The sequence below is a fragment of the Rhagoletis zephyria genome, unplaced genomic scaffold (assembly GCF_001687245.7).
Source record: "Rhagoletis zephyria isolate East Lansing unplaced genomic scaffold, Rhagoletis_zephyria_1.1 Rzeph_scaffold_01399, whole genome shotgun sequence".
NCBI classification, from domain to species: Eukaryota; Metazoa; Arthropoda; class Insecta; order Diptera; family Tephritidae; genus Rhagoletis; species Rhagoletis zephyria.
The window spans coordinates 16706-32109 of record NW_016158483.1 but is presented as its reverse complement, the minus strand read 5'-3'; the positions used below and the strand labels follow the sequence as shown (position 1 = coordinate 32109).

General features: G+C 35.8%; 1 protein-coding gene across 1 annotated transcript in view; it reads left to right on the top strand.

Annotated features, from left to right (window-relative positions):
- Positions 1 to 14255, top strand: part of LOC108363863 (uncharacterized) — a 15507-nt gene extending 1252 nt beyond the window's left edge. Inside the window, exon 2 of the mRNA XM_017617375.1 lies at positions 14145 to 14255. Within this exon, the coding sequence (XP_017472864.1) occupies positions 14145 to 14255 (111 nt within the window). The remainder of the gene's footprint in view (positions 1 to 14144) is intronic.
- The last annotated feature ends 1149 nt before the right edge of the window (positions 14256 to 15404 follow it).

Genomic DNA, 15404 nt, shown 5'->3' with positions numbered 1-15404 from the left:
AATTTCTTTTCTATTACTAAGTTAAATTCATTTTTTCATTTACATATGTTCTGACTAAATAAATTTCTAAAGAGAAAAATAAACTCCAAAAAGAAAAAACATAGGCATTTCGCTGATTTTTTCATGTAAAGTGCAAAACCGGCGATTTTTTGAAATGCTTGTATGGTGAACCCCCACGGGGGTTCCAGGAGGTGTGCCACTGGCATGGGTGGGTCGGGCCTCCAAAGTTAGTGGGGGTCGGTCATACATTTGGACTCGATTGGAGCACTCTAAATGGGTCAAAGTGGGATTTTTCAAAATTTGCNTCGGGCCTCCAAAGTTAGTGGGGGTCGGTCATACATTTGGACTCGATTGGAGCACTCTAAATTAGTCAAAGTGGGATTTTTCAAAATTTGCCCCTACCCAAAAGTTCGACCCAAATTGGGGGACATCAGAATTCGTTTTACAGGTATGGTTCCTTCGGCAAAGTTTCTTATTTTGACCCCTAGAATATGATTTTCACAGAGCAATGGGCGATTTTTTTGCCTCCCCACAAATCGACCCGGCCTAATATACATACATACGTATGTAGTTGGTGATCACTGATCAGTGTTGCCGTTTTATCCCTTTGGTGGCTAGATTTAGCTACCACATACTTTTTTTGCCCTTTGGAAATGTGTCCCATATTTGAACGCATTTCTAGTAAATCTGCATTTTTAAATTTTTAATAGGACGACAGGATTTCTCTCAAGGACATCGAAAAAATTAATTAATCGAAAAGTATAGCGGCTTTTTAACGGTGTATTACAAGGCAGCAAAACGATATGTTTTCCAGTCGAATAATTTGTGTATGTCCTGAAGGATTGCAATTGTAGAACATTTTTTAATAGGTGTGACAGGGCGTATGATGAACATTAAATTATTAAATTGAACTTGTATTACAAAGTTGTTTCCTCATTTAAAAAAATACCTTTCATAATATTAAATAATCAAAATAAATCGTTTTAGTCTTTGACATGTCCTCTCGGGTTGATATAATGGTTGTACTTCCGTATGACATAAAAAAAATTTAACTAAATATAATTTTCATATCGTACTGATTTACAACAATTGAACAGCCTGAAGGGACATATAAAATAAGAAAGCATATGATTTGGTTTATTTAATATTTTGTAAGGCATTTTTTTAAGGAAAAAGAATGTAGTAGAAAAGTTGAATTTAATAATTTTGTATTCATCATACGCCCTCTCGCACCAAATTAAAAAAAGTTCAGAATACACGTTTTCAGGAGATACAAAAAATTTTTTTCCTACTAGAAAAGATACATATGTACGGCAGGATTTCTCCCAAGGACATCGAAAAAATTAATTAATGGAGAAAGCATAGTGGATTTGAAGGGGTGTATTACAAGGCTGAAAAACTATATGTTTTTAGTCGAATAAGTTGTGCATGTCCTGATAATTTGCACATTTAGACCATTTTTTAATTAAATTTTTAAATTCAACTTTTTTAACAAATTCTTTCCCTACTTTCAAAAAATGCATTTCATAATATTGAATAAACAAAATAAAGTGGTTTAGTGTTTGACATGTCCTCTCGGGTTGATTGTGAATGTGGCAGTATTAATCAGAAAATTTGAAAAATATCCTTTGAAATTTTTATCCTTTAGTAAGATTTAAATTAAACTAAGATTCTTCAAAACTCATTCAAAATTAAAAATCTTGAAGGATAATCTTTTTAAAGGATATTTTTAACATGTTCCAGAAGGATAATTGAAAACAAAAGTTATAGTTAATCTTGTTTCGAATTCTTCTTTCATTTGATAACCATATCTCCATATTTTGTTTAAACTTTTGGAAATATATTATAATTTATGGTCCTTTGGAAAAAGTCCTGACTACCAGGTAAAAAACCAAAAACGCAGATTTACTAAATATTATGTCCTTATGCTGTAGGGAGTATAGTAATACCGTCTAATAAAGAAGTAAAAGGAGTAAATTAACAAAACACGCGAACTGCAACAAGCTTATTCTGATAACTTTGACCGCAAGTCGGCACGGGTTGCCGTGGTTAGAATTGCATAAAATTTTATTTGGATATTTTTTAAGATAACACCAATGAAATGAGGGGGAAACAATGTTGGTTTTTTGGGACAGTCTAATATAAATATATGTATTGTATGTTCCTTACGTTTTTATACATACATACTGTAAAAGTGTTAGGGCTGTTAACTTATCTATTAACGATTTATAGTTTAAAATAGATACGTTTACGGCCCTTAATATGCTAAATTTGTTAAATGGCCCATCAAGTCAATTTCATTTCATTTATTAAAAAGTAATTAGTACAATAAGATATAAAATCTTTTATAGCACAACATACAAATATTAAAGGAGACTAAAAAAAAAATACAAAATTTGAGACTAAATTTAAGTCATATTACTTGGTGCATTTATATAAAATGTATTTAATAATCTTTTAAGGAAAAATAAGTTAAAAAAAGAAAGATAAGCGATATAAATAGAATTAATGAAATAAATTACAGATGATGATTAAAACATTAATTTAGATGGCCAGTTTAAACCTAATTTTGAGAAAAATAATTATAAATAACTTGTCTGTAGTTGCTTTGGTTCATAATGTTCTTCGTAGCAGCCGGAATGGAGTTCCAAATATGTATGGCATTGACGAAGAACAGCCTTGTTGAACTCACATAATAGGTGCGTTCGACAAGTCAAAAATTTGTAATAGTTTTTCCAAATTTTTACTAGATGGCGTTCGATAACGACAAAAAATTATCCAACACACAAAAATTGAGAGAGCAAGCGTTCATTTTGATGCAAGAGAAGCGTTCATTTTGTACTGGCAAAATTTTAGTCAGCAAAAATTATCCAACACGAAAACATATGATCACAAAACATATGGTTGCAATTTCTGTAAACAAACTAAATTGAATTTTCCGAGTTTTGGTATTTATATGCTTTTTGGCTGCCTGCTATGTGACTTTATGATACCGCCAACTAGTTTTTACTGCTAGAAATGTTCCTGGCGAACACTGAACGTTCACTTTCCTTTTTTCTTCTATGGAGGCAACATGAATTTCAGTTTGTTTACAAGTAAAACATAAACAAAGTCAGCTGGTGTGTCTTCTTCTTCCGGTTTTTGCAAGTAATGGCTAATTTCCTGCTTTTTCATCTCTTTGGGAGAGAATTTTCGCTTACTCTCTTGATTTTGATTGTTGGCTGGTGTTGGCTAATTTTGTTATCGAACGCAACTAATTAAAGTCTGGCACAACCAAATTACACTAGCGCGCAGATTTGCAAAAAACAAGTTTATTGTATAAGTAGGTGTCTTTGTTGATATCAGACAATATAAGAATATCCAGCTTCTAGCTTTTAGGTAGTCAACTATGTTACAGCCTAACAGCCGAGTTCTCCAAGCAGAGATGTGATCATATCTACGCAAACCATAAACGTAGCGCGTAACGTGATTGAAGACAACATCAATTTTGTGAGCAGAACGTGAGTCTAACTTATTATAAACTAATTCAGAATAGGTTATAATTGGTAAGATTAGCTGCACGGCAAGTTTTCTTCTAATGTTAACGGGCGTAAACTTTGCAGATTGCGCAAAACACAATAAACCTTACCTACCACAGAGTTCTTCTCTACTCTCCTTCCAAATTGATAGCGTATTTTTCTGAGAAAAATTCTTATCGTTTTTTAAGCGATGTTACGTCGAAAGCACTATTTTTTCATATAGCGTATTTCAATTTTAGATGGAAGTAATAAGCTCAAATCAAAAATTTTTTAATGTCTCTTTCGGCAATCTTTCTCGGAGATCGAGCAAAACATCATCCAATAGCGGCANCTGCACACTTACAAATTTACACACAAGAAACACATCATTAATAAAAAGACTAAATAGCAAGGGTCCAAGAATGGAACCCTGTTGAACACCAACACTTATATCCATTGACTCCGATACTTCATGTCCAGTGCTTACATATTGAGATCTGCCAGCCAGATAACGTTTCATTATCGATAAAGCACTATTACTGAAGCCAAAATATTCTTTTAGTTCAAAACATAGCAAAGTGTGGTCAACCGAGTCAAATGCTTTGGAGAAGTCAATTGGATAGAGCAGCGTTAATTGACTTTTGTCATAGGGAATACGAATGTCTTCAAGTATTTTTAATAGCGCAGTTGAACAACTATGCTTAGCTCTAAAACCCGACTGGTAAGACGAAAGTAAATTACTTCGAATTACATGAGAATTAAATTGTTCAGCTAATATGCTTTCAAAGACAGGACAGGTAATATACTTATCGGCCTGAAGTCACTAGAAGAGTTAGGAAATTTATTTTTTGGGACGGGCTTTACTGAGGCAACTTTCCACAAATCAGGGAAACAAGACGTCGTTATACAATGATTTAAGACATGTGTAATAGCACTTAAAGCAAGTGGTAGTATTATTTTAATAAATTTGATCGGAATTCCGTCTACACCAATTGCATTGGACTTAATCCTAAAAATACTTCGCTTTACATCTCCGTCAGTAACAGCTGAGAAATCAAAGGGTTTCCTTGAATAACATGCAGAGCCACAAGGCACAAAATTAAGACTTGCATCATACACCGGACTTTTAATAAAGTCATTATTAAGGTAATTTGCGCCAAGGTTACAATTTGGTTCCTCTTTGCCATACACACGCAAGCTTTTAAGATTGCACCATAAAGTCTTAGGTGGAAGTTCAGGATTAAGTTTTGACTTAAAAAAAATTAATTTTTCCGTTCTTATCACCCTAGTGGCCATATTTCTGGCTGATTTGTAATTTTCCCAGTTTGCATCTGTTCTATTCCGCTTCCAAGATTCTGTTGTGAACCTTCGATCGACGCGGACGTGTGTTCTTGAACCGGTCCAGCATTTCGCAGCGTTATTAAGTGTTCCTAATTCGCTTCATTTCTCTTTTATTCTTCAAACAACAAAACTAAAAACAACCAAGAGTATACAGAGTAAAAAACTTAATTATGACTCAGAAGGCCCAAAATATTTACTAATGGCAAGAGTTCATAATGAAGAAACATTAAAATCTGTGTCTCCGTTTTTAATCAAAAAAGTGATTGACTGCGTATGCACTGGAGAAGTGGAATTGTTTTAAAAAACTGAGGAATGGGTGCATTTTAATTAAAACCAAAAATGTTAGCCAAGCGCGCAAATTGGTTACTCGCACCTCTCTCTCACGATCAATAAAAACCGAAATAACGGAACATAAAACTCTCAATTTTTCCAAAGGTGTTATCTATTCCAATGATCTTAGAGGTATAGAAGAGAATTTAATAGTCGAAGAACTTAGCAATCAGAAAGTAGTAAGCGTCAAAAAAATACTTAAAAAAGTTAATGATTCTTTGGTCGAAACTGGGCTTATGATCATCACTTTTGCAACTCCAAACCTGCCAGAGGAACTTTTTATAGAATATGAAAGGGTCAGAATTCGACCATACATACCCTCACAGCTAAGATGTTATCAATGCTTCCGCTATGGTCATATCACAAAAATGTGTAATAATGAGAAAATATGCCCTCACTGCTCTACTTGCTCGCATACAATTTTGGATTCCAACACCACATGCTCCTTACCTAAGCAATGCGTAAATTGTTCATACCAACAAGTCAATGACAAAAATCACAGTTCTCTTGATAAATGCTGTCCAGTATTTTTAAGAGAAAATAATATACAAGCTGTTTAGGCCACTAGCCTAAACCAAATTTTGAAAGGGTGAACCACCCTAATGTTCATGTGCATACACACCGATATGTACATACATACGAATATGAACATATAAATAATTGCATTATTTTTCCCGCCAATTAGTATAACGAATTAGCCAAATTTCCCCTCAAAACAGCTCGCTGTTTGAGGGTTCGGCTCAATCCGTCAACAAACAGCGCGGTCATTCCAGTTTTCACTTTATCAAGCACGGACGCCTTTCAGCCACCACCCTTCATCACACACCAAAGGTTATATTGTAAAATAGTCTCCTAAACTAAACGCTTTCAATAAACACCTAGCACGTAATTATTAATTTTAATCTCCATCTGTGTCGTTTTCTTGCATTCTTTTCATTAAAACATGGATGCTCTGCTGGAGTTGCGAGCCACATAAGCGTCAGTGTTTCCATGGTCCATCTTCGCCAGGAAATTCACAAGCCAGCATACTATAATACAGTCCACTATAAAACATTTACGGAATTGAGCTCACTTTGCAACAGCAACTAAAGCACTTTCCACAAAACGCCATAAAAACACAGCTGGAGCACCATAACCATACTTGCGGGAGCTTCTCAAATACACAATAGCGCTCCGCATTCACATACATAACTGGGCACATAACCACACATTGGTCGTAAAAAGAATTTTCAAAGGTACGTGGTTAACATTTCTGCACTTTTTTTGCACATACACCATTTACGTCAATCTTTGATAAAGTGCTCATAGCCAATATTCCGCGCAATACAAGAAAAAAAAAACAACCGGGAGTGATTTTGTGGATTCAGTGCAATAACTGAATATCCTTTCTTGTTCAAATAAACAAGTGCACGGTCACTATTAACAGAACACCCACTACAGGTTGTTGGTGTAATCATTGACTTAAATGTCGGCACACATACATATTTTCTATAAAATTTCGTATTTCAAAAATCTTTTACATTTGCAAAGCACAGATTTTTACCTTTTGCAGATAGTTTAAATTGCCAACTCATCACACCAAAACACTTGTTTAAGTTTCGAGAAATTTTAACCTCATTTACTATCGCTATATTGTGATTGCACCTAAACAAGGATTTCACTTTCACTCCTGGAATTCCAGTTCTGCATCCACAAGATCACTATTCGCGCTGTAATATTACTTGGATCAAAAATTTACTAACATATTTTTCCATTGTACTTGGTTTGAGTTGGGGGGCGACCATCTTCTGCAAATACATACATACATAAATAAGTGAATCATACATACACACGCACATACAAACAATAATAAATAAATAATCCTAATACGCCTGCATTTAATATTTTGGTGTTAAAATCTCTTTGATTGTGGTGGGTTTTTTCTCGGCTTTGCTTAGAACTTTAGGAACGGTTGTAATTATCGTAGCCTCTCTTAGTTTTAACACAACTATCCCATAAAGCACGGATAAATTTATTCGCTTGGTAGACGCTGTGACAGAGTTTGAGGCCGACTACAATGACACGGCCCAAGCTGATCACACTAAGTACACCCTTGCTATTCAGCAAGAGGAACTTAAAGCTATGTGGAGGAAGGTAAAAACAGCGTATGAGGAGTTGGTTAATTCCGAGAAGTTGGACGCTACTGGAATCTCCACTGTAAAGCCTAAATATAAAAGTTCTTATGCTATATACTTGCGCTGCATGTCAAACATGGCAGAACTCCATGCAAAGTTAGTCAAGGGTGACAGCGATGTAGAGGATATGTCCGCCCATAATATTCAACTACCGCCGTGTGATACGGACGTATTCAAAGGCGACTATCTCACATGGCCTACGTTCCGAGATATGCTTACGGTCATCTACATACTCAACAAGCGCCTCACTCCTGTGGAAAATTGTTCCACCTATACCAAAAAACAGAGGAGGAGGCCAGAGAGATAGTGAGTAAATGCCCATTGACTAACGACGGCTTTCAAACTGCCTGGAAAAATTTTAGTGATAGATACGAAAATAAACGTATCCTCGTAAATGCCCAATTAATCCAATCCCCTGATGTGATCGGGCGGAAAGGCCGAGTTTCCGCTCCGAATTTTTGTAGTACGTACATCCATCTGTATATATATATATAAATATATGTTTTTTTTTATTATTGATTAGGAGGCGAGTTGTACATACATAGGTGATTATTTATGTATTGATTTTTATCTTATTTTTTTGATTTGGGTAGCTATGAAGTTATGCGACGAACATCTCGATAACTTGCATGATATTAACGTTTTGATTCGTATCCTCGTAAATGCCCAATTAAAGATTCTTTTCAACCTACAGGCGGTACATAGCGAGTGCGGTAGCTCCATCAAACAATTGCAGCGAGATATTAATAACTGCATCTCGACATTACAGTGTCAACAGATTGACACATCAAACTGGGATGCAATCATTACATATCTCTGCTCAACGAAGTTACCAGAAACTACATTAGCGTTGTGGGAGCAAAGTATTGAAAGCAAAACTGAAATATCCAAGTGGGAGGACATGGATAAATTTCTTTCACAACGGTTTCAAACTCTAGAAACCGTTTCAGATATTAGAGGCAGTAAACCTAACTCCATTGCAGGGCCGCACAATAGTAGGCATACCAATGAAGCTCATCAAAAAAGATTACAATCATTCCATGGTAGCGTACCCAAAGCAATTTGCTATTTCTGTAAGAGCAACGAGCACAAGCTATCAAGTTGCCAAGAATTTCTCAACCTAGCACCAGCTGACAGAATCAACTTCCTAACGAATAACAATGTTTGCCTGAACTGTCTATCCTCCGGACATAAGGTGTCAAGGTGCAGAAGCTCATTCAATTGTAGAATGTGTCACCTGCGGCACCACACTATCCTCCACACCCAGGCAATTCCGCCAAAAGCAACCTTTCCAGCTAACAATTCGCATCCCACAGACGACATCGCGTCATCTTCCGCCCAAGCACAAGCAATACGCGACTCTACAAATACAGTACATAACGTTCAATATTGTTTCGCTAACACGAGAAAAGGGGTTTTATTAGGAACAGCGAGTGTTAATATATTTTTCCATAACACTAACTTTTCAGCCCGCGCTCTAATAGACTCCGGCTCAGAAGCCTCCTTCATTACAGAAAACCTTTAACGAAAAATTAACCTGCCTTCAAAGAGAATACGTGCCCAGGTATCAGGCATTAACAACAGTGTTTCTGCACAAGTAAAAGAATCGTGCGTCGTTCAACTACGGTCACCCATTGACCCGTCAATCAAGATAAATACACAAGTCCTAGTTCTACCGCAACTCACCGGAAACTTACCGACTTGCGAAGTAAATGCTAAGACTAGGGAAGCGTTTCCTGACCTACTACTAGCGGACAGAAACTTCTTCAAAAATTAACAAGTTGATCTTATCCTGGGCGGCGACATTTATGCCCAGTTAATATTAGGTGGCATTAGAAAGAACGGGACATTACTAGCCCAAGAAACGGTCTTCGGCTGGATATTAACTGGCCAGACAGAACCGATGTCCCCAACCTCCAAATGTGCATCTTTCTATAATGCTGTCTCATTAAATAAGCGGTTCATGTCCAGAGAAGGTGACCTAAAAAAGAGACCTCCCAAGAAACCACGGCGAATCTTATTTTTCAATTCTTTAGGCGGGGGAGGAACTGAAGTTACACTTCAGAATAAGTCCAACTTTAAAGTTAACAAGTTACAAGACCCTACTACAAATGACCAATTCCACTTCTCCAAAACCTAAAATATTCCACTACCAAAGCCCGCAAAATTATATGAAGTCCACTGCTTCTACACTCCTACGTGCAACGAAATTCTTTTCTCGAGAAGGGTGTAAGAACACCAAGAGAACCTTCATCTTCAATCTACTAGCGAAATATGTGAGTTAAACTTTAGTTGTCACCCTTTATAATTAAAACTTATTTTCGCAACCCAGTCCAATGACCATTCAACAACTTGCTACAATCATTTCGATTGTATGAAATAGTAAACTAAACTCCAATACTTGTCACCGAAATGAAATGCATCTGTAAATTTTCCAGATTGGGTCGTCTTATTGTATTTTTTTTTGTTCAGATACTTTGGTTAGCGCAATTTATTGTTTTCGATCGCAGCACAGTTCTGCTACATACATACATAAGTAATGAGATTCCATAAAGCCCTTACCGAATTCGCTCACTAATATATCTTCAGACAAAATAGTTACTTACTGTCCAAACGACTACATCCAAGATACGTGGAATCGAAAATCTTAAATTAAATGTGATTGACTCATGGAAACACTGACGCTTATGCGGCTCGCAACTCCAGAAGAGCATCCATGTTTTAATGAAAAGAATGCAAGAAAACGACACAGATGGAGATTAAAATTAATAATTACGTACTTGGTGTTTATTGAAAGTTGTTAGTTTAGGAGACTATTTTACAATATTACCTTTAGTGTGTGATGAAGGGTGGTGGCTGAAAGGCGTCCGTGCTTGATAAAGTGAAAACTGGAATGACCGCGCTGTTTGTTGACGGATTGAGCCGAACCCTCAATTGGCTAATTCGTTATACTAATTGGCGGGAAAAATAATGCACTTATTTATATGTTCATACTAGCAATTACCCGGCGTGCTTCGCTGCGCCTTAAATGTATTTTTGTGTTGTAACTCTCCCCCTAAGCTCTTATGGCCTCATTTACAAAATATTTTTAAAGAACTTTATGAAGTTAGATTTAAAAGAAATCGATCTATGAAGCATTGTTTATTTTTTTTTTTGAGTTAATATATTTTCGAAGGTAATTANGCCAACACACCTACATTAACAAATAAATTTAAAAAATACATATAAGCTGTATTCGGCTTCCTGGAAAAAGCAGGTTAGTACGAAAGGACGTGGTTAAACATTTCTTTGCACATAGTTGGAATAATTTAAGGCAGTCGATAGCTGGCGANTTGGCTAATTCGTTATACTAATTGGCGGGAAAAATAATGCACTTATTTATATGTTCATACTAGCAATTACCCGGCGTGCTTCGCTGCGCCTTAAATGTATTTTTGTGNCATGAACATTAGGGTGGTTCACCCTTTCAGAATTTGGTTTAGGCTAGTGGCCTAAACATGCCGGCCCCCTTGCTATAAGCAACATCTGTCGAGCCATTCAGCCAACACACCTACATTAACAAATAAATTTAAAAAATACATATAAGCTGTATTCGGCTTCCTGGAAAAAGCAGGTTAGTACGAAAGGACGTGGTTAAACATTTCTTTGCACATAGTTGGAATAATTTAAGGCAGTCGATAGCTGGCGAGGCCGAGTCTCCAGTCTACCTCGATGCCGTATTTGATAAAATTGATCGTGGATGTATAGACTACGGGCGGAAAGGCCTAGTTTCCGCTCCATAGCGCTTTTAATTTTTTTGAAGGTGGTCGAAAAGGCCGAGATTCCGATCCACTTTGCCGTGTTTGCGTATATTAACCTGGGTCGGAAAGCCCAAGTTTCCAATCCCCTGATGTGATCGGGCGGGAAGGCCGAGTTTCCGCTCCGAATTTTTGTAGTATGTATATGCATCTGTATATATATATATATAAATATATGTTTTTTTATTATTGATTAGGAGGCGAGTTGTACATACATAGGTGATTATTTATGTATTGATTTTTATCTTATTTTTTTGATTTGGGTAGCTATGAAGTTATGCGACGAACATCTCGATAACTTGCATGATATTAACGTTTTGATTCGTATTTTTATTTACGTGGGGCTAATTCGATGCCACGCACTGTATCGCCAATTTCGTATCTAGGTGATAACATGATTGTGGTGGTGAGGAGAAATAAGCCTGTGTGTAGCTCTTATAGTTTTTCTAATTTAAAACCTAAACTAACTAAATCTGTGCACTAATTTAACAACAATGTCGGTTGGAAATATGGTATTTGTTGCAAATTTTTGTTATAAATTTGTATATACATTTTTATATACAAAATATTTTTATAAAACACCCAGTAAACAGAACAGTAACAGAAAGGAGAATTCTACGTAGTAAGGGTTATAATCCTCTGCAAAAGGTGTTCAGCCCCCCTTCTTCGGACGCAAGTTTAACTTTGTTTTTTTCCTCGCAAAAAATCTAAAATTCCCCTACTTTCAAACAGCTCCCCAGAGGTCTGTGGGAGGGGTTGGGAGGGGGTGACTTTTCATAAAGCGGCGTCAATCCTCTTTCGTTTAGGGGGGATTTGTGGGGCCCACACCCCCTCCCCTTACCGAATTCGTCCTAGAAAAAATGGACAGGAAGAAAGCGATATCAACATACAAGCAACGTAATCCCAACATTGGTCTTGCATATTCTTCAATTGTAGATTCCAATACCGTTAACTTCACATCTTCAATTCCTGAAAGAGATTCTACATTCAACATAACATTAAATAATTCTACTCAAAGAGAAATCATCGACTACTCCGACTTCCCAACCGAACCTGTATCATCCTCTCCAACTGTAAGTGTTGATCAAAGAGACGATGCCAGCTACTCCAACTCAAATCAACTTATCTCAACAAAAAAAATAAAAGGTGTTACAATACTTCCAAGGAAAATCTCAAAAAGAGCAAAACAACAAATTAAAAGGAAGTTAACCTCAACAGAGAACGCTAAAATAACAAAAGACAACATATTGGAACATAACATGGATGCATCGGACTCATCTGATGCCATGGCGTTAGATATTAAGTTTTAAAAACCAACAATAACTTTATTTGTATAAGCTCTCTTTTATATTTACTTAATATTCTCAACAGTAATGTGTACCAATAATAGTATATATCACAACAACACAAATAGCACACGTAAAAGAAAAAGAACTAGGAGACACAACTAAACCAACATACTTTCCATAATTATGCTAACATGCAATAACAGTTTGGTACTCTATGTCAATAACATGAGAAAACAACCCTGCAGTGAAAAATTATCAATTGTTAAAACTAACCAACTTATAGTTAGCTTTTTGGCGAGATTTCGATTAATACCTCACTTTTAATTAGCTATGACAAAACCAACTTAAAGTGAATTGTAAAGTCGTGCAGGAGTCATGCAGACGCAATCGGGAGTTGGTTTTCTTTACAAGTTTCTATTAAATATCCTCATACAAAAATTACTTTCAATACACTTTTTTTCTGAACTTCGCAGATTCTTTTTCATATTCAGGACAAATAAAAGGAAGATCGAAATTTTATACTATCATTTTGAAGTTATGTCTGACGGTGTTCGAATATGGGGCCACCCAGAGCAGAATATGTAAACAAATATGAAATGTAATAAAATAAAGTAAATAAATAAGTAAATAAAAAAGTAAAAAAACAAAAAAATATTTTGTTTTTCTTATTGATATTTTATGTCCAAAAGTAGTTAGTTACAAGTTAGTTGACATGTAATGCAGAGGTATCCAGGTCTGACTTTTTTGCGGCCATCGCCCCACAAATGTAGTTAGCTTTTTTCGAACAAAATACACAGTTAATAGTCAGCACTAGTGTTCGCGTAAACAGACTAAAGTTAGGTATAAGCTAAGCTTCCCTGCAGGGAAGACAGAACATTTGGCACATTTATGTTAATGCGTAATGATAACTCTATGTTAAGCATTAAATCAAATATCAAATCAAACAATTACACACTTACTATGACTTTTAGAGTAAAAAATGCACCCAATGTAAGATTAACAGAAAATAAGAACAAAATTACTCATTACACACTCGAACTAACATTTAAGATAATTTTCAATGGTAATTTGCAACTAAAACTTAAACTAAGCAAAAACGGCAAAAACGCACTTAACATAGCCATGTTAAAATGCAATATATGTTTCACAGTCAATGTTAAGTCACAATCTATACTTCATAATCCAGTCCGTAGCTACAAATTTTCACTCAAAAAGCAAAGGAAAACCTCTCTAGCTGAACGTCTAAATTTTACTATATTTCACCTAATTCAATTATGTGGTGCTAATTCTTATGTTTTTTTTTCTGTCTTTTTCGTACGGAGACGTACGAAAATTGAGCTTTTCTCGAAACAATATGGATCTTAAAATTCTCCAGTAGAACATAAGAGGTTACCTTAACAATCTCTGTGATCTTCAGCTCGTTATAAATGAGTATACGCCGAATTTTATATCTCTACAAGAGACACATTGCCAATCGAATTCTATACCTATTCCACCCCACTCCACTAAATAACTACGCAAAGCAAGGAGTGGGAGTTCTTATTAAAAAGAATATTCCACACAAATTGTGTATCATTAATACGCCGTTACAAGTAGTTGCTATCGAAATTAATCTAAACGTTACATTTACAATCATTTCAGTGTACATTCCACCCTCCCAAACCTTTTATCATCAGGATCTAATTAATATTTTCTTGGCTTTTAACACTCCTATAGTTGTTCTTGGTGACTTCAATAGCTGGAACACGATGTGGGGCTCTGTTAGAAACAACAACCGCGGAGATATTGTTGAGAGCGCTATTGTCCAGTCTGGTTTATGCATTTTAAATGATGGTAGACCAACACATTTTTCTTCACATAATAGCTTTTCACATATTGATATTTTTTGTTGCTCACTTTGCCTTTTCCCCATCGCCTCATGGACAGTTTTTGAGGATTTGCATCATAGCGATCACTTCCCCATTAAGGTCAAAATAAATTTACAACAACGTCCAATGCAACCTAGTTCAAGAAGTAATAGTGATGCAGCTTCGTTTACTAAAGCCATAAGAATTGCAGCTAATCTACACATTCCCCAATCGAAAAATAAAAAAACGTTTAGTGTTCCTTGGTGGAATGAAAACCTTGCAAAATTAAGAAAGGAGAAAATGACAGCTTGGCAATTATTTAAAAGTAACGCAATACTTCCTAATCTGATTAATTTCAAAAAATGAAATGCTAAATTTCGATTCGAAGTGAAAAAGGCTAAAAGACAAAGTTTTGAGGAATTCACGAAATCAATTAACAAAGACTACCATCTCAGACATTTGGAAAAAAATTAACAGGTTGTCAGGAAAGTCAAGCAGCAGCACTATTACTGCAGTAAAAATCCAAACGGTACCCTTATCGATACTAAGGAAATTACGAATTATATCGGAAAAGTATGGTCTGAATATGCTTCAAACAGCAACTTTTCGCCCCTGTATAATCAATCTAAAAATATGCAAAATGGTATTAATATTACTTCAACTGCAAACAAACAAGCAAAACTCATTGAAGAACCGAACACAATGGTGGAACTGGAGGACTGTCTGCGTAAGGTGAAGGGTAGGACACCGGGACTAGACCGTATCTCCTATCAGATGATAAAACAGCTATCTATACTAGGTAAGCAGAGATTGATAAATTTGTACAATGTAATATTAAAATCAGGTATAACTCCAAATGCATGGAAACTTGATACAATAGTTCCGATTCCTAAACCAAAGGGGGATATGTCAAGCGTGGATGGGCTTCGGCCAATTTCACTGCTACCTTTTATATCAAAAATTTTTGATAGAATAATAGCTAAGAGACTATCATGGTTTATGGATAGTCAAAAACTTATTGCTACCAACCAAGTTGCCTTTAAGTCTGGAAAGGGTTGTGCTGACGCTTTGCTTCATTTAGATTTTTACGTGTCGAATGCGTTATCTGCGAAGAATCATGTAACCATTT